The sequence below is a fragment of the Pararge aegeria genome, chromosome 23 (genome assembly GCF_905163445.1).
Source record: "Pararge aegeria chromosome 23, ilParAegt1.1, whole genome shotgun sequence".
Classification (NCBI taxonomy): Eukaryota; Metazoa; Arthropoda; class Insecta; order Lepidoptera; family Nymphalidae; genus Pararge; species Pararge aegeria.
In genome coordinates, this window is record NC_053202.1 from 8,397,713 (window position 1) to 8,416,671 (window position 18,959).

Genomic DNA, 18,959 nt, shown 5'->3' on the forward strand with positions numbered 1-18,959 from the left:
ATATCAAAATTCAAATTCAAAAATTCTTTATACATATAGGCCTATCACAGACACTTACGAGTATGGATCGTTCATACATATCTATTTACATAAATGTAAGGGGATGGTGATAACTTCGATCGTCAACTTAAACTAAGGCTACGAGGGTTCCAAATGCACCCTGGTCTAATCCCACAACAAACTCTACCGGGTATTTTTTTTGCTATCACCATCTCACAGTAAATAAGTATTATACCAAAGCTTTTTTATCGTTTAAGTAATCCGTAGCTTTATAAAAGGATTTTTCTATTGGCTTTCGAAATCATACATTATCGTTAATAATTCTTCGAACAATCGTATCGAAAATGTATAGTTAACTATTTTCTTGAAGTAGGTTAAATACAGCACATTCCTATAGTTATAAGTCTGAAACTACTTACCTTGGAGAAATCTAGCGACTATGCAGTTACCTGGTCAAAGGTTACCTTAGATATACCTTGAGAAACAAAGATTGGAACTTCAAGTATGACTAATGTTAATGCTAATTGCGCATTACATCTGAACCAAGCGCAAATGCTATTTGAATCGCAAATGAAATGGAATGACGTCATTAGCTTTTGCCACATTTACAGTAGTCGTAGTATATTATTAGATCTTTCTTTACACGATACAGGTCACCTAGTGTGGGGTTCGCCGTTACATATTTGATAAAGTATATCAGTATTTATATATAATCTGTTTAGTGATCGTGGACCATATTATGTTACAAATATTTGATGTTAGTCATACATTTTATTTGGGTAAAAGCTTACATATCAAACTAAAATGTAACTGAAAATAAATCTTAATTTTATATATTTATTTTCTTAAGATGAGAATAATTTATCGTTGTTGACAGTCCCGCATCATGTTCAATCCATATTTATTTATGGATATAAATTACAAAAGAGGCAGAGTTGACAGATCACCATCGGTTAGGAACCGTCAGAAAGTTTCTTAATGGGGAGTAGACCCAATACTTAGACTATGTCTGTATTTAATTATTTTAGCCATCTTTCATTCACATGAAAACCCCGTTGGGGCGTAGCTTTAACATTAAAATTATTAAATATATTAATCATTAAATTAAATACAACAACATAAATTAGTTATATAAACACAAAACATAAATTAGTTATATAACAAAAGTAGAAAAACATAGAATTATATTCGTTTGTTTTTAGTTTATTTAATTTTTGTTTAGTTTCCTTATTTTAAGATATATTATTATTTTATGGTTTATATGTTTATATTCTCATTGATATGTTTTTGTGTAGCGTATACTCTATATGAGTGAACTCACAAATATAGCGATTTGGATTTTATCATATACACTATAGTTATATATATTATTAAAATTTACATAACATGCTGCATTGTCGTATTAGGATAACTTTTTCCTGTAATGACAAAAATGTAAGATGGGAATAAATAAATAAATAAATGTTGATTCCTTTGTGTTGTTACTATTTCTCAAATAAAAGATTTATTATTATTATTATTATTATTATTATAATTAAAAAAAATAGAATAATAATATTAGTAGTAATATTAGTAGGCAGGCAAGGCAACTTCTAATTTGTCATGAAGTATGAAATCGCCATTTTGTATGACGCGGGGCTGCAATGTGCGACAACATAAAAAAAAACTATAAAACAATTTTATTGTTTTCTTCTAGATAAAATCTGTTAAAAACACGAGTAAAATTGGTTACCTACGTGTGAAGCTTCCCATGTAACTTTCTACACGTAGCAATAATTTTGTACGGAGCATTAAAATTTTATGGCGATTTCAAGTGCAAGGGGTTTGATTTGACATCAACGTTTCCGTTTAATAATAATCATTATTGAATATTTTTTTCGGATCCCAGAACGCAACTCTAGCTTATCTAAGTTATATGCGTTTTAAATAATTAAAATATCACTTGCTTCAGCGGTGAAGGTAAACCTGCATGCGTGAGAGTTTTTCATAATGTTCTCAAAGGCGTGTGAAGCGTAATTGGTTGATATAATAAATGATCATAAATAAATAAAGGTACTATGATAATACACACATCGTCATCTAGCCCCAAAGTAAGCGTAGCTTGTGTTATGGGTACTAAGATAGCTGATGAATATTTTTTTTTATGAATATAATACACATAAATACTTATAATATACAGATAAAAACATAGACATTGAGAAACATTCATGTTCATCACACAAACATTTTTTTCCAGTTGTGGGAATCGAACTCACGGCCTTGGACGCATAGAGCAGAGACGCTGCCCATTGCTCCAACCGGCTGCCACACCATATCTTACTCCTCTGTGCCAGGGAGGTCGTCAAAAACAAAGCAACACTTCGCAAGACATGTAAGGCACACGTATTACAGAGTGTCAGTAATTATACCGCTCTACTACTAGTAAAAACGAATGCTACCCAGCGCCAGTGGCGTGCACTTCATACACGCACAAAAGTACTGCCTACCCAAAAATTTTCATATAACTTGTATAGTAACAGGATTTTTCTACTTCACACCATCTTCTTTCATTTTGACAGCCGGTTGGCGCAGTGGGCAGCGACCCTGCTTTCTGAGTCCAAGGCCATGGAAAGTGTTTGCGTGATAAACATGGATGTTTTTTAGTGGCTGGGTGTTTATCTGTATTATAAGTGTATGATAAAATATACATAAAAATATTTATCAGCTATCTTGGTACCCATAACACAAGTTTCGCTCACTTTGGGGCTAGGGGGTGATTTGTGTCGTAGTACATTTATTTATATTCTTGCTTTATGCCTACCCTGGTCGAAACCACAACGCACGCAACTTTGCACTGCACCACCATGTTTTCCGGTGCCCTTCCCTTCAACCATAATTCACCTTGACTAATACAGAATCCTAATCTCTGTTCAGCCATTTATGCCATAATGTTTTCCCGCAGTACCCGCCTCCCATTCAAACTTAACTTGGAACTTTCTACGCGCGGTTATAATTTGGCACAGAGCATTGAAATTTTTATGACGTGTTTATGTGGATTGTCACAATAATGTCACATCGTTTCTAATATGAGATCTTAGAGTTCTATCCGTCACATACAAAGACCGTTATGAAATCTTTGGAGCCGTAAAATGGCACCTGTTTGGCAAACTAAACTATCCAATGAAGATTTTTATCAATTTTTTAATAAATATGACGCTACAATCTATAAAATAAAAGAAAAATTACTTCTCTTTTGAGTTAACGGAATTATGAAAGTAACGTTATAGTATTTAATAAATAATATTAGACAAAATCTTAATTTGGAACCGCGTAACGCCGAACGGCGAACAAAAGTGGCACTGAAATTAAAAAAAAAAAAGTGTTCGCATTCCTGTAGTGTTAGCTTTCTGCCCGAGTTCAAATCCCAGCACCCAGCACCTTTAAATTTTTTCAAGTCATGTAGGTTTTTCTTTAAAATTAAGGAATTTCTTCAACAGTGAAGGAAAACATAGTGAGGAAACCTGCATGCCTGAGAGTTCTACATAATGTTCTCAAAGGTATGTGGAGTTCACCAATCGGAACTGGGCCAGCGTGGTGGACTACGGCCTTAACCCCTTCTCAGTATGGGAAGTCTTCTCAAATGGGGGTCTTCTCCGTACCCCGTAGTGCGCCGGTAATGGGTTGATATGATGATGATGAAGTTCCTCGTAACGAGCCAGTGTGATGAAAAAGATTGTTTTTGAAGGGTTCTTCTTCTTCTTCTGCTTGAGGCTCAGGTTTGCCTGGTCCCTGGTGTCGCGTCGACCGGCTTCGATCTATTGTGACACCGCTGTCTCTGTCTGTCTGAAGGGTATAGGTTTCTTTGGAACTACTTACTATAAAGGTCTTATTGTTAACTTTGTATATTAAAACTTACGACGCAATAATCAGTGCATAAAAATCACACACACACAAACATTAGCACCGGACAGAACGCAGCGGCCCGTTTCAAATTGAAAGTAAGCGAAAGTAAAGAGTAAACCGTGACATTTACCTGCTTATCTACGAGTTACGAGCCCTTGAGAACCGAAGAGTTGAGAAAAAAACAGCTACCTATAAGTTTTATTTCAATGTTATATAGGCTCGCACTTGACCACAATCACATCTGGTGGAACGTGTGTACGTGGCCTAAATAAGGTAGATTATTTATCTTATATTAGAAGATACTTTCATTTTGTTCTAAAGGTACGGAGATTTTATGAATCAGGAAAAACAGATCTCTTCTGTAATAGTGCCTACAAAGCGACGAAAATAGCGGCAGAAATAGGTTTTTGAAATAGAGAATAGAGGATTCAAAAAAAAACGAAAGTGTGAATATCGGATTTTCCTTAGATTTATTTCATCAGACAGCTGATTCTAGTGTGGACTAAAATAAATTTGGAGTCTAAAAATATTCTCTTCCAATCTACTCGCATTATTTATTAATTAATTACATTTACACATTGTACTCATATCAACTACAAATAATATGTAACTATAACACATTAAAAAACTAGTTAGACGAATAATATTTGCAATCTTAATACGTATCTTTTGCATTACAAAATGTGTAATAATTGAAATAAAATACATTAAATAAATAAATACATTACGACACTATACACATCGCCACCTAGCCTCAAAGTAAGCGTAGCTTGTGTTATGTATAGTAAGATAGCTGATGAATATTTTTATGAATATAATATACACAGAAATACTTATAATATACAGATAACCACCCAGACAATGAAAAACATTCATGTTCATCACACAAACATTTACCAGTTGTGGGAATCGAACCCACGGCCAAGACTCAGAAAGCAGGGTCGCTGCCAACTGCGCCAGTCGGCCGTCATTGAGTATTGAACTAGTATAAACATAGTTTCCGTAAACGGCCTGCCTCAATTTTACGAAGAAATTACACGAACGAGCAAATAATGAGAGGTATATTTGACATTTAATTAAATATATTACAACAATACACACATCGCCCTAAAGTAAACGTAGCTTAAGTTATGGGTACTAAGATGACTGATGAATATTTGAATATTAAATATAAATACTTATAATACACAGATACCACACAAACATTCGGCAGTCGTAGAAAGCGAACCAGCCGGACTGAAAAAGCAGGATCACAGCGCTAATCAGCCGTCAAAAAGTTACCATGTTACTTATTTACTTGATAAAAGCTATAATGAGGTCATAAGATAGTTTATCGCGTATTATTTAGTTACTACCTGAATACCATTTCCATCCATCTGAAAGATTTATTAGGTAATAAAGAATATCTTATGGATCTAGATATTTGTAATAACCGTACCGATATAAATAGGTACAACGGACAAGGTGGTTGGCCTTGTATCGAGTTCAGTGACCAGAGGACTGGTTTTGATTCGTTTTTGGTTAGCAGGTTTATGTGTCGTACACAGGTCGCTTATATAACTTATGTAAACATATGAAATGATGAAATGCGGATGGTGGTGAAATGATCACCACCATCCGCAGCCGTACTAGAAGAAGAGCTTTTCGTAACAGAGCTTGTACGGGCAACGTTTATTTCTGCCGCTAAGCAGTATTAATAGAGGTAAATATATACTAAAGGGGTGATAGGAGATAGGTGATAGGCCCTATTCAATTCAAATTCAAAAATGTTATGAAGCGTTTGTGGCGATTCGCCTTTGTATTTTATGATAGTAGCAACATTATTGTCTATGGTTAGAAAAAGTTAAAAACTGTTAACAGTTGATTAGAATAAGATGTTGAAACTTAGCTGCTAACGAAAGATGTAAAACTTATAAAGTAAATGTGTTTTGTATTTAAAATAAACAGTTATTACTTAATATATTAAATAGGATTGTTATTTTGTGTTCCCCAATCCTATACGTTCATATATATTATGAGATTACAAGAAAGGCGTTTAGTACAGCAGTGGACTGTTATAGGCTTTTGATATTGATAGCAAAAACTGATAATGTCGGACGTTGGTTTTTCAAGGACATAAAATAGCGACCCGTTGCAGAAAGCGTAGCATTAGTATACTCCCCATTAAGTGAAAATACTATATCAATTAAACGCAGTGAGGGGCTGGATACTAACGACACAAGATCATTGGCTCTAGACATTTCTACAACATTAATTACTAGTAGTGCACGTTCATTGGTTAAAATGAAGATAAAAATTACCATAAAGTCCAAAATGGCCGCCACCACTTTATGGTTTCATAAATCGTTCATGGGCTATCAAATGAAAGGATATAACTAGTAAAATAATGTCAGGGTTTTTAAAATGTTAATGCAAGGAAATATCAAAGCTTGTTTTTAATGGCGTTACGTTTGAAGAAGGCTTTAAAATGATTGTTTTGATTGATTCACGTTGAGAACGAAAAGAGAAATGCACGAACGAAGCCGCGGGCTATTGCTAGTCATGAACTATGATTTCATTGCATATTTCAATGCGAGCTATCAACATTAATGGAGTCCAAAGTTTCTCAAACACCGTTACATACAAACTTTTCTCAAGTGATTAAAAGTTATTTTACAATAATCACTTCAAATTGTAGACATCAAACTTTCACTCTGAAGCACGTCTGAGAAAGGTCCATGATTTCAACAGATTACATTGATACTTCAAGATTGGATTTATGCACGTATGATCTTATAATGTCACTAGTGGAAGAAGATTAACTGATATCTGATGGGTTTTACAAACAGTTTCCCTGGCGCTGATTTTGGCTACAGTGGACAATCAACAGAGAGATTTTCGAACTACGCGGAAGATAATATAGTGCCCAAATGCAGCCACACAGATGCACTTTCCATTCCCTCACTGATCACTCTATAAAACACCTAATTCAATGTCTGTTAGCAAACAAATTTGTAATAGATAGTGCACAAGTGATTATGGTGTTCCTAGCTATTATGATTTTAGCCGCTTCGGCTTGTGCAAATCGGCAGAATATATTATTTATTTGATTCGTGACTAATTTCCATAAAAAAATCCCTTGTGACCTAAGAAAAATGTATAATAAACATTGTTCCTAGTTTGTGACTCTCCCATTTCATTATGTCACGCTCAAAATGTCAGATCATTGAAAAACACACCTTTCTGCATGTACTTTGTCGAAGATATCTCCACACAAAACAGATCTTTGTCGAAGATCTGTTTGGTGTGGCGTATAAAGATTAAAGTAATTAAAAATAACACCATACAGTTTCACCTACTTTTCGTGGAGTATAGCAAATTAAGCTTAATTTGCATTCATGTACACTATATTGAAGGTAGTAGGTTTTTGAAATGTTTATATAGAAAGTTATATGAACAGTTTCAATGACTTTTGTTTATCTAATGTAATGTCTTTGACATCATTAAAGAAAGTCATTAGCTTGATCTACGGGTCACGTGGAAGTCTTATTGATCTAGATTACAGGCTACAATGTAATCCATATTGTTATATACGAGTATGTATCTGATAAAAACATTCCTCTTCATTATCATCATAACTTCGGCTGGTTGGCGCAATGGGCAGTACCCAGCTTTCTGACTTCAAGGCCGAGGGTTCGATTCCCAGAATAAATGTTTTCAGTGTCTGGGTTATAAGTATTTATGTATTTTGTTCATAAATTATTCATCAGTTACCTTAGTACCCATACATCAGGTGACCCATTTGCTCAATTGCTTGCTTGTTTATTAAAAAAAAATCACCTTACATATTTTCCTGGTTTTCGCGGATGACAAGTCAAGATTCAATATTCCTTGTATATCAGCATTCCGCATATAGCATCTGCTATATATAAATTAAATGTCCTTGCCGTTAAAAGGTTTATTCTCTTTTTTATGAAACAAGGTAAGCCCTTGGCTGCAATCACGTTAACATTTTCTTTGTCCTTAAAGTGCCGCTAAAAGGTTTATTCTTTTTTTTTTAGAATATATAAATTCCCAAATTGCACCGGGATCGTTTGACGGCCGATTGGCGCAGTGGGCAGCGACCCTGCTTTCTGATTCCAAGGTTGTGGGTTCGATTCCCAGAATAAATGTTTTCAGTGTCACAACTGGAGAATGTTTGTGTGATGAACATGAACGTTTGTCAGTGTCTGGGTGTTTATCTGGATATTATAAATATGTATGTGTACCTATTATATTAATTAAAAAAAATATTAATCAGCTATCTTAGGACCCATTACACAAGCTACGCTTACTACATCGCTAAATACATCTTACTTTCGGATTAGATGGCGATGTGTGTATATATATAGCGCTACGTAACGCTCAGTGCTGACCCAGAGAGGTTATTTATTTATTTCACTGATGAATTGTAAATAGTCTAAGAAAGGTTAATATTTGTTGTCCGTCTAAAATTAAAAACAATAAAATTCTTTCTTAAGTTAATTCGCAAATCAACGCGAGCGTAAAACAAAACTGTAGGTGTACTAAAATATTGTAGTAATAAAAATAGATTTATTATAAGAACAGTAATTGTCGCTTATCTCACTAACCATGGCATTCTCTTGATCCGTGCATCTTCAACAATGGCATGTCAGTGACCCCTACACTTGAAAAGTGAAAGGCAATACAGGTTTTTGAAAAGAATACGTAATAGTATGCCCATTTTAGGTAAGAATAAACAAAGTGGCGTGAATGTTTAATTAAAAAACGTTGCCATTAACGTTAAGGCTTAAAAGGTTGAACCAATCTTTATCGATCTGCATATGTATGGCAATAATCATCGTTAAAAGGAGACTAGAACTTATTGGACTGTACTTTAGATTTTACACGCTTTTATATAAGCTTCACCTGTATATACATGTATAATGTTTGTAACCGAATTTTGACCTTCTTCAAACAGTCTGATTTCGTTCAAACTTTGTAGATATATTTAGAACCGATGACTATACACTAATTGCAATGCAAAATAAGATTCCTTTTAATTAATTTAATTTTCTTCTATAGTCCATACGGCAGGAATGATATTATTTTTAAATTCCAGCCATTATGTTTAGCCGATTTCTCTAATATTAACAAATTTCATGTTGAATGGTTAGCCGATTAATTTTTCTCAATCCAACTACTTATAAAAAATAATAGTTTAAAAAAAACTAAAAAACACGCTTTTTATAGAAAACCGAACTTAAAAATAGAAAATAAATTTTAATAAATTTAAATTAAGAATAGTGATATCAAAAAAAAAAAAGTTGTAAAAAAAGCGTGGGGTGCATGGTGTCAATAGTTATAAATATTTTATTGACAGATATGAGTAGAGTGATTATCATTCTGATAATATCTTAAAAAGCACCCCACGCTTTTTTTTAAATAAAACAATTTTTTTTTTTATTCATAACAGCAAGTGATGCGGAACAGCTAGTAACTTTTAGTTATAAAGATAAAATGCACAAAACCATTAGCACTCATTAAAGTACGTATACATCAAGGCCATGGGATCCGTCTCGCCATTGTCAACGCAGCAATCTTTGATATGTAGACTAATATTACAAAGAACTGGGCCGGTATGTGGGACTGGGTAAGTGGCATCGCTTTTCCTACGCTGTCAGAAACTTAGCCTTTGCTTTAGCGATGTTTGCTATAACCCCTGACGTGTATATGTGTGTGTGTGAGTGTGCGTGTATGTACGTTTTCAATGGTACCGGACTTTGGGGTATGGTAGTTATAGATCTCCGGGACCTCCAGGATCGAACCCGGGAACTTCAACTTTAAACCACAGCATCAGGGAGGTTGTCCATTAACCACCAACGCACATCAAATTAAAACAAATAAATATAATACGACAATACACACATTCTACGAACCCTCAGCCTTTGAATCAGCAAGCATGGTCACTGCCCACTGAGCCACTCGGCTGACATTGAAGCAGCTTGGAGTGCCTATAAGTGCCGTACGAGCATAGATTCAAGGAGTCATTATCTCCTATATCATATTAAATCTCTGAGTGTAATTTTCACGAATATAATTGACGGAAAATAGAGGGAGAGAGGGGAAAAGTACGCCCAAGACAGAATTTTTGGGAAAAATCAAAGGAAAGTTTGGGGTATAGATTTATAGAAAGGTAAAAGACGGGGCCACTGACAGGTAAAATTGGAGAGAACTACACCCTCAAGAGTTATCGCAGACTGACACAAGATACACAAGAGACGCAATTACGAAAGAAAATGATGTTGTAGAAAATGGTTCATCATTTTATTTATTTATTTAAACTCGGATAGAAGCAGGCGTTACTTTGCGTAAATCCATGATATATTATGAAAATTAAGCTTAATTTGCTATACTCCGCGAAAAGCAGGAGAATCTGTATGGTTTAATTTATAATTACTTCAATCCTTATACTCTACACCCAACAAATCTTCGGCAATGTACCCTCTACGCACATTTCGCTCCGAAACCGGAGCATCCTCAGGAAATTTAGCATTTTGGCTAAACATCTTTATAACTTGCTTCCATGCGAACGACTTGGTGGGGAACATCCACAAAATATGCATTTTCAGAGCGCTAACTCCCATATGGCCTAGAGGGTCATAAATGTAATTTTTAAACTGTTTTCGTATATTTTATATTTATAAGGTGAACCTAACTCTGAAACACCATAGAAAAAATATTTCTGCAAAATAACGATGGTCTTCGGCCACGAAAAATGTTATTAACATAGTGTCTCAAAAATTGGTCCTTAGGGGCCATCCATAAAGTACGTCACACGAATTTTAGGACTTTTGAACCCCTCCCCCCATCCTTGTCACAGGTTGACACATTTTTATAACCCCCCCCCCCCCCCCTCCTGATGTGACGTCACACATTTTTAAAATTTATGTATGTATTTAAAAATAATCAAGAGAAAACAGCTATTTTAATTTTTTACTTATTTTTATTAAATAATAATCTAATAAAATCAAAATTTTTAATTCACATCCAAACTTTGCGTTTTAGTGTTTTAAATTTTAACATGTGACGTCACAAAAGTATTGACCCTCCCCCATGCCCCTTGTCACACGATGTCACACTTCGGTGATACCCTCCCTCCCCATTACCGTGTGACGTACTTTATGGATGGCCCCTTACGTCTGGTGACCCAAGAGTAGTCTGGTGGCATTAGAGCCAGCATTTTGGGTACCATGCCCATAAGTGAACAGTTAGACGGCTTATATTAAATATTAATTTTAGTTTGTAATTATTCTTTCCCAGAAATATATTTTTCGTTGGTTTTTGAAATAAATGGTACATACGTCCTTCAATGGATTTTAAAGGATTTTAATTCTAAAACAAAAGTTTCAATAATATTAAAAATACTGCTTTAGTAATTGGATTCATATTGTGTTGCATTTTTTTCAGACTACAAAGGTCCCAGGAGTTTGTAATTCACAATAAACTTAATATATATGTTAGTTAATACAATATTGTTTTTTTCTTCACCCTCATCGAAGCCACTTAAAGGAGTCATACGCTTAATGGACACTTTATATATGTCATAAAGTTTTTTGGCCTCCTTTTAATGTCACTACATACTGAAGCTGACATCCAGTGTGCTTTGAAAATACTATCCTGCCCGTCAGCTAAAACCTCCAGAACAATATTGGAGCTGCTCTCGATCCTATGTTTGAGGGACGGGACGCCATTTTCCTCATAATTTCGAAGAAGTGTCGACTCATTTCTCCGCAAAGATACCAGACGCACTACAGTAACGAGGCAGTCCCAACATTATCCTAAAGTTATAATAAGTAATGAACTATGTTTACTAAGAAAGTATCGTATTCTTACTATTTAAAGTATCTCTTCTCTGCGGTTCTTGCGGTAGTCTGCGAAAATGTTTAAAAGTGATTGTTAGCTGGTATCAAATATCAATTTTTTTTAAACACATTCGATATGTAATAGTTAAGTAACGTTAATCTTCACACTCATATAACTTGACACGCTAATATTGTCTCCTAACTCTAAAAGTAAAAGTGAGACGTAGAATTTTAGTGGCTTATCCCGTACTCACTGGGGTATTACTCGTAAGTACATTAATTAGCATAATTGCTATAAACGTCATAAAATCTTGTAAGACATAACTTTTTAAATCGTGAAAGCGTTAAACAAATTTTGAGTTGCTTCATTGTGGTTTACTTGGTGTTACGTGTGATTCACGGATTGTTATGTTTTGATATATCTACTCTCAAAATTAGAAGGGTTTAGGTCATTTTGATATTTCTACTCTCAAAATTAGAATTAGGTCGTAGTCCATCATGCTGGACCAATGCGGATTGGTGAAATTCACTCGCTTCTCAGTCACGCTGGTTTCCTTACGATGTTATCCGTTAAAGGTGATAAAATAAATAAACAAAAAGCCGAAAAGGCTTTCTGTTTATTCATCTATTTATTCATGCAAAAAACTCACGAAACATTTAGTATGTTTCGTGAGTTTTTAGTTTGAGAGAATCAAATAAAATAATAAAAAAAACTGTATCTACAAAGTGTAAAATACAATAACAATCCTGTTATGTAATATTGCAGATGGGTCATAGTTACCAAAGAAGAATAAATAAATAAATGAATACTTTATTCAGTTTGAACATTTTTTTTTTTTTTATTCAGGAAATTATTTATTATTTGTTTTAATATTTAATTCGCTTGGATTCCTCTCAAAAAGGCCTCCTTCAAGGACTTAAGGCCGATTGGCGCAGTTTGCAGCCACCCTGCTTGCTGAGCCCAAGGCCGTGGGTTTGATTCCCACAACTGGAAAATGTGTGTGTGATGAGCATGAGTGTTTTTCAGTGTCTGGGTGTTTATATGTATATTCTAAGTATTTATTTATAAAAATATTCGTCAGTCATTTTAGTACCCATAACACAAGCTACACTTACTTTGGGGCTAGATGGCGATGTGTGTATTGTCGTAGTATATTTATTATTATTTATTATTACCTATTACTATTACTTATTACTTCCATTTTCAAAGCAAGTGAAGTTTCATTTAATTTCTTTAAATGACTTACTGTGAAAGGTCAGCGGGGCTCATCTCTATTCACTCTTGCCTAAAAGGGATTCAGGCTGTATGTGACAGGAAACACCGATGCCGATTAGTGGTAAGTATAGAAACTACTCCAGACATGTAGATGAAAAGCGATTATCTGCCGTCACCAAAAGCTAACTCGTAACTTGAATGCAATAAAAAAGTAATACTTTTTCTTCGTCGAAATCCACGAGGCGAGGTTTTTTGCTGAACCCAATAAGTAAGAGTGAACTTCAAAGAGCTTAGTCAACCCTCACGGAACTGCTTACGCATTCCAAACGCAACCATCTCCTTTGATTCGTCAAAAACGCTCATAGCACGTGAATTGGGGCAGGCAGATTTTCGATCGTTTTCAACGTGCTTGCCAATAACAGACCAACTGTCAATTGCTATTTTATTTTAATATATGACAATTGCTGTTTGAAATACAAGAAAGCGCTGTACGCTATGGCTGCAACGTCATCAACGTTTTGTTTTATTGTTTATTTATTGTATTGTATTAATTAGAAAACCAATGTTGTACAGGTACAATGCCTTATATCTAGTTTTTTGTTTATTGTTAATAACTAAAAGTAGATCTAAATATAATTAATAACAAGTTTTGTTCTAAGCTACAACCCAAAGTATGTGTACACACGCATTAACTTGGAATTAAATTAAACAAAAAGTAAAGATAAAATTAAAACAAAAAGGAACCAAAATAGAACAAAAAAGAAACACTGAATAAATAATAAATATATGATTTCCCTTAAGATTATGTGAAATAGTGCTTAATAATTTTATTTTTAAAAATATTTATCCTTTCGTTAAAAATGTCAATATTACGATTACTTGTTGATTACGATACTAAATCATTATAATGGCGGCACATGCGAACGATGGGATTGTACAAGGAAGTATTGTTCTTGTAGACACTTAGGACAAAGGGTTTTAAATATTTTAATCTGGTATTAACGCGTGTATTTATGGTGATAAAGTTTAAATATAATGTTATAACTTATACATTGTATACCCCACTTACAGGCTAACTCTGCATGGATTATCAAATTTAGACGTTCTTCAACAATAAAAAGCGAAAAATACTTTAAAAAAAATTAAAAAATACAAAAAAAACAAGAGGATTACGACAGATTAAAACAGGTTTTTTATTTTGTTTAGCTGAACTGAAACTGAAACAAAATAATAACAAAGAGAAACATGTTTTTAAATCTCTGAAAATTTAACCGAGCGTTTATAAGAATAACAATTTTGTGTCCATCCTTAGGATGCAAGCTCTGCGTATCAAATTTGATCAAGACCGATGTTGAGCCGAATATCGGTAACAGTAAACAAACAAAGATTCACCCTTTCATGTCATATATTGCATTTATAATTCGACATAAGATCAAAAATAAAATTATGCACAGCATAACAATGCGGCGGTGATAGCGCAGTAGGTAGGAGCTCGACTTCACTTTCGGAAGGCCGAGTTCGAATCCCATCACGCACTTGTAACTTTTCTAAGTTATGTGCGTTTTAGGTAATTAAAAATATCACTCGCTTCGACGGTGAAGAAAATCATCGTGAGGAAACCTGCATCCCTGAGAGTTCTACATAATGTTCTTAAAGGTATGTGGAGTCCACCAATCTGCACTGGGCCAGCGTGGTGGACTTTGGCCTTAACACCTTTTCATTGTGGGAGGAGACCCGTGTCCTGTAGTGGGCCGGTAATGGGTCGATATGATGATACCAATGCGGTTGAAATCATAAAAAGCTTGTTATTTTTGTGTCACATTCTCACTATTTTTGGTGTTTCTATGCCATATTCTATGTCACAATAGCTGTGTTCCGGTCTGAAGGGCTTTGTTGCCGGTGTCACTACATGTACCTGAAGCAGCTAAAGGTTTATGGGCCTCCAGGTTGATGGGATGGAACTTTATAGGACGTTGCTCTTTTTATAGGAAATAGTTTTCCGCTTGACATCAGGGCACCATCCGATGTCTGCTTGGTCAGTCTATTGTTACCATAAAGAACAAAAAGGGTTGCCGCTTACAACGATTGTTTCTGGAATTAAATAGCATTTCAATTGTAGTACAGTATCTAAATTGGTAATCTTCTTTACATTCCGACGCGAACTGAATATTCAATACTAGCTGGCGACCGCTTATCCGTCTGAGATCGTTTTGGTTTTTTAAATATTCGTTAGGAATCATTAGCTTTTCCGGGAGGTTTCGGCTGTGGCTAGTTATTGCTTTTCTCTAGCTCTTGTGCTGCTAAGCGATTAAGTGTTCCGGAAAAATGTCGCGTAAAATCCGATTTGGGGTATCGGTTTTTGGTAGCTGATTGGTGCAGTGGGCAGCGACCCTGCTTTCTGAGTCCTTTCTGTGGGTTCGATTCCCACAACTGGAAAATGTTTGTGTGGTGAACATGAATGTTATTCAGTTTCTGGGTGTTTATTTTTATATTAAAAGTATGTATTTCTATTATTCATAAAAAAAAAATCATCAGCAATATTAGTACCCATAGCACAAGCTACGCTTCCTTCGGGGCTAAATGGTGATAATAGAGATAAATAAAAAATAAATAAATAACTTGGAATAGAGTTAAAAGAAACTAAAACTACGAGTAGATTACTTTCATCATCATCATCATAAAAAACAGCTTATAAATCCACTCTTGCGCACCCTCTCCCAACGGATGGCCTTCAAATCAGCACTCTGGGCATACGGGTTGGTGATCGCACTAGATGGTAAAGAGAAGGCTCCTTCCCTACGACTACCTCGAGATGAGAAGGGATCCAAATACCACTTGCTTTAATGAATGAGAGTTCTCAATAATGTTCTCAAAGGCGTGTGGAGTCCACCAAAACGCAATGAGCCAGCGTGGTGGACTACGGCCTAAACCCTTCTTTGGGTCAAGACCCGTGACTTGTAGTGGGCCGGTAATGGGTTGATATGATGATGATGGGGCATGCCCTAGAAAAGAAATACTTTGTATCGACCACAAATAAAACAACAAAAGTAAACAGCTATAGTTTGCTGTGCTAACTGAACTCGTTTTGCTTGTTTTGGCCGAGCTTATTATTTTGTATTATTTGCTGTTAGCGAGCAGTAGACACATTTGTAACATGCGTAATATTTACATCACAGATAATAGAACTTTGTAGTTTACTGCTATGCATAAACAAAGTAACATTAGTTATGACGTCTGTCTGGTCATTTCTTTTTCTAAAATGACAATGATCTAGATGATTTCAAGCACAGAAAAAAACTTGCATCCAATATACATAGAGTAGATTGGTAGAATTCACACGCCCTTGAGAACATTATGGCGAACTCTCAGGGGTACATGTCCTCACAACGTTTTCTTCTACCGGTAAGAAAAGTGATATTAATTGCTTAAAACGCACATAGCTCCAAAAAGTTAGATGTGTGCCGGGGATTTCATTCGGTCCCTCCGTAAGGAAAGCCAAACCCTTTCCCGATGGGCTATTCGGCTTCACTATAAAATAATGTCCAGTGAATTTAACTAAAAAGATGGGAAAGTTATTAAAAAACAGATTCCACTTTTAATTTAAACCCATTTTATTGAAGCGCACTAGATACTTTATATTTTTACAGATTGCAAGAAAGACCGCTCATCATGGACACAATAAAATGTACCACACAATAAGATTTCAAGTTCATGACCTTTCACAATGACCGCGCACGAGGCTTTCGCCGACGCAATGTTATGAAACCTGGACTTCACTTTTACTCCTAGACCACTGAGAAAGTCCAACTTATTTCGGATCGTTTTTTACCGGGGCATGTCTATCGAGGGGTGCGGAGAGAAACTATTTAAGCTCAGCGTCTCGGCCCCGGCGCACAGTTTGATTCTGACGCCATCATGTGGAGGACGGTTGCCATCTTAGTGCTCGCGGTATCGTGTCATGCCCTCCCCGCTCAAGACACGAGCCATTCTGAAAATGACATCGAAGGATTCAGCGACTGCCTCAAAAAGGACTCGACGTCATGCCTCAAATACAAATTCTTCTCCTTCGTCGACAAAATGATGGGACAAAAGGACGCGTTCTCTTTAACAGATGGTGTGACAGTTGTTCGAGCAAGTGATGTGCCTCCAGAAACTGGTGCTCCTAGATCTTTGGATCCCGTCGATAAAGTGAAGAACTACTTCGAGACCCATTCTCTACGAGTCGAGGTCAAAGGGTCGGACGTTATTGACACAGTGACCAGTGTGGGTCGTGCGCTAGAAGACACGGTGTCATCGTTCACAGAAGACAATGATCTGTCCGAGGAAGGTAGAGGTAAAAAGAAAAAGGCGCAAAAGATCCTGGGACCTTTGCTGGCGGCAGTGATGTTGAAAATGATGGCGTTGATGCCGCTCGCGATCGGAGCTATCGCTTTAATAGCCGGGAAAGCGTTGCTGATAGGAAAATTGGCGTTGGTATTGTCAGCAATAATTGGTTTGAAGAAATTGCTATCGCAACAGAAGCATGTAACCTACGAGGTGGTGGCACATCCACAGCATTCGTCGAGTCACTCTTCGAGCCACGACTACGCCGGTGCGAGCGGTTATGGCGGCGATTCTGGAGGCTACAGCAGTGGCGGAGGCGGGCACGGTGGCGGAGGCTGGGGAAGATCCGCCGACGCGCAAAGCTTAGCGTACTCCGCACAAAAGCATTAGCTTTCCGTGGCCTAGTTAACCGACCCCTTTGCAAGACGATTTCACTACGTTCAATTATTTATTCGTCTCGTGTATAAATGTGTTGTGCGGTTGTATTTATTATTGACTGAATGAGTTGTAACTTAATATTCTCGTAAACCTTATAGGTGATTTGTAACTATGATTTTTTATAGTATTTATTTATTATAGTATCACAAAGATTATCAATATATTAACGCAGTTAAGATAGGTAATAGTGAAATATTTATTATGGTTTTCCATACGTACCTGGCTTTAATTAATTATTGTTATTTAAGTATTGTTTAAGATTGTTTTTGCGTCTGTTTATGTCTTGTTGTATGTTTTATTTTCTAAGTCATCTCCACGGGTTCCCTTGTTTATTATTTATGTATTATATTCTCGACTTCAGTATTTTTTATTGTAAGTAACAATTTATTATATACATAAAAATAAGTGGACATTCTTGCTTTATATTAATTTATGAAAACAAAGAGATTATTTATATTAAATTATATGAATAAAAGTTGTGTTTTATTATTGAAACGAGCGTTTGTTAAATAAATCTAATTATTGTTTTGTTTCCTTTTATTTTATCATCCCGAAATAAATATTATTGTGATATTGTTACTCTGGTGATCAAGAAGTACTGCTACTATTTACTTATTATAATGGTAGTGGTACTTTCAACCATCATAATAATTCGGTTACATGCATAAAATTATATCATTGAATTTATTTGGGGTTTGAATTCACATTAATATAACTTAATATTTTAATTTCATGGCTTGATCTGATTGTAAATTAAAAAAAGTAAATACATTTTTTATTGTAGGTCTCTTTTTGTTTACGGTAACAACAGGATCAGGTCAAAGTTGTTAGGTTTTAGGATTTTTTATGTCAAAAAAATATACATTTCATGACAGAAACTGTGTCGATGTATTTTACGCCATTAGTTGGATGGAAGAGCTCACCAAATTTTAAACAAATTGTGTTAACTTTTTATTTTCAATTTTTCTGTATTTTTATGTGGTGTATTCATCATCAATAACAGTGTATTCATTCATTCATTTTTTACAAAATATGTTGTTAGATTTTACCGTCTGTAATACTACTTAAAATACGTGTACAGATCAGCATATTAAGCTGTTTATTATAAAGTTATAAACGCATACAATTTCCGACACTTATTTTCAACTGAAACCAGAGTAAGGTCAAAATTAAAAGAATAACTAAGTAGAGTAAAGCAAATAGCGTTCACAAAAAATAATAAACCTCCGTCAGTAAACCCTAGATCCTAATAGAAA

The 18,959-nt window shown here is 35.2% G+C and overlaps 1 protein-coding gene across 1 annotated transcript; it reads left to right on the plus strand.

Moving 5' to 3' along the window:
* The first annotated feature begins 16,857 nt into the window (after window positions 1–16,857).
* Window positions 16,858–17,655, plus strand: LOC120634364. Its single transcript, XM_039904880.1, has one exon. The coding sequence runs from the start codon at window positions 16,858–16,860 to the stop codon at window positions 17,653–17,655; it is 798 nt and encodes a 265-aa protein (XP_039760814.1).
* The last annotated feature ends 1,304 nt before the right edge of the window (window positions 17,656–18,959 follow it).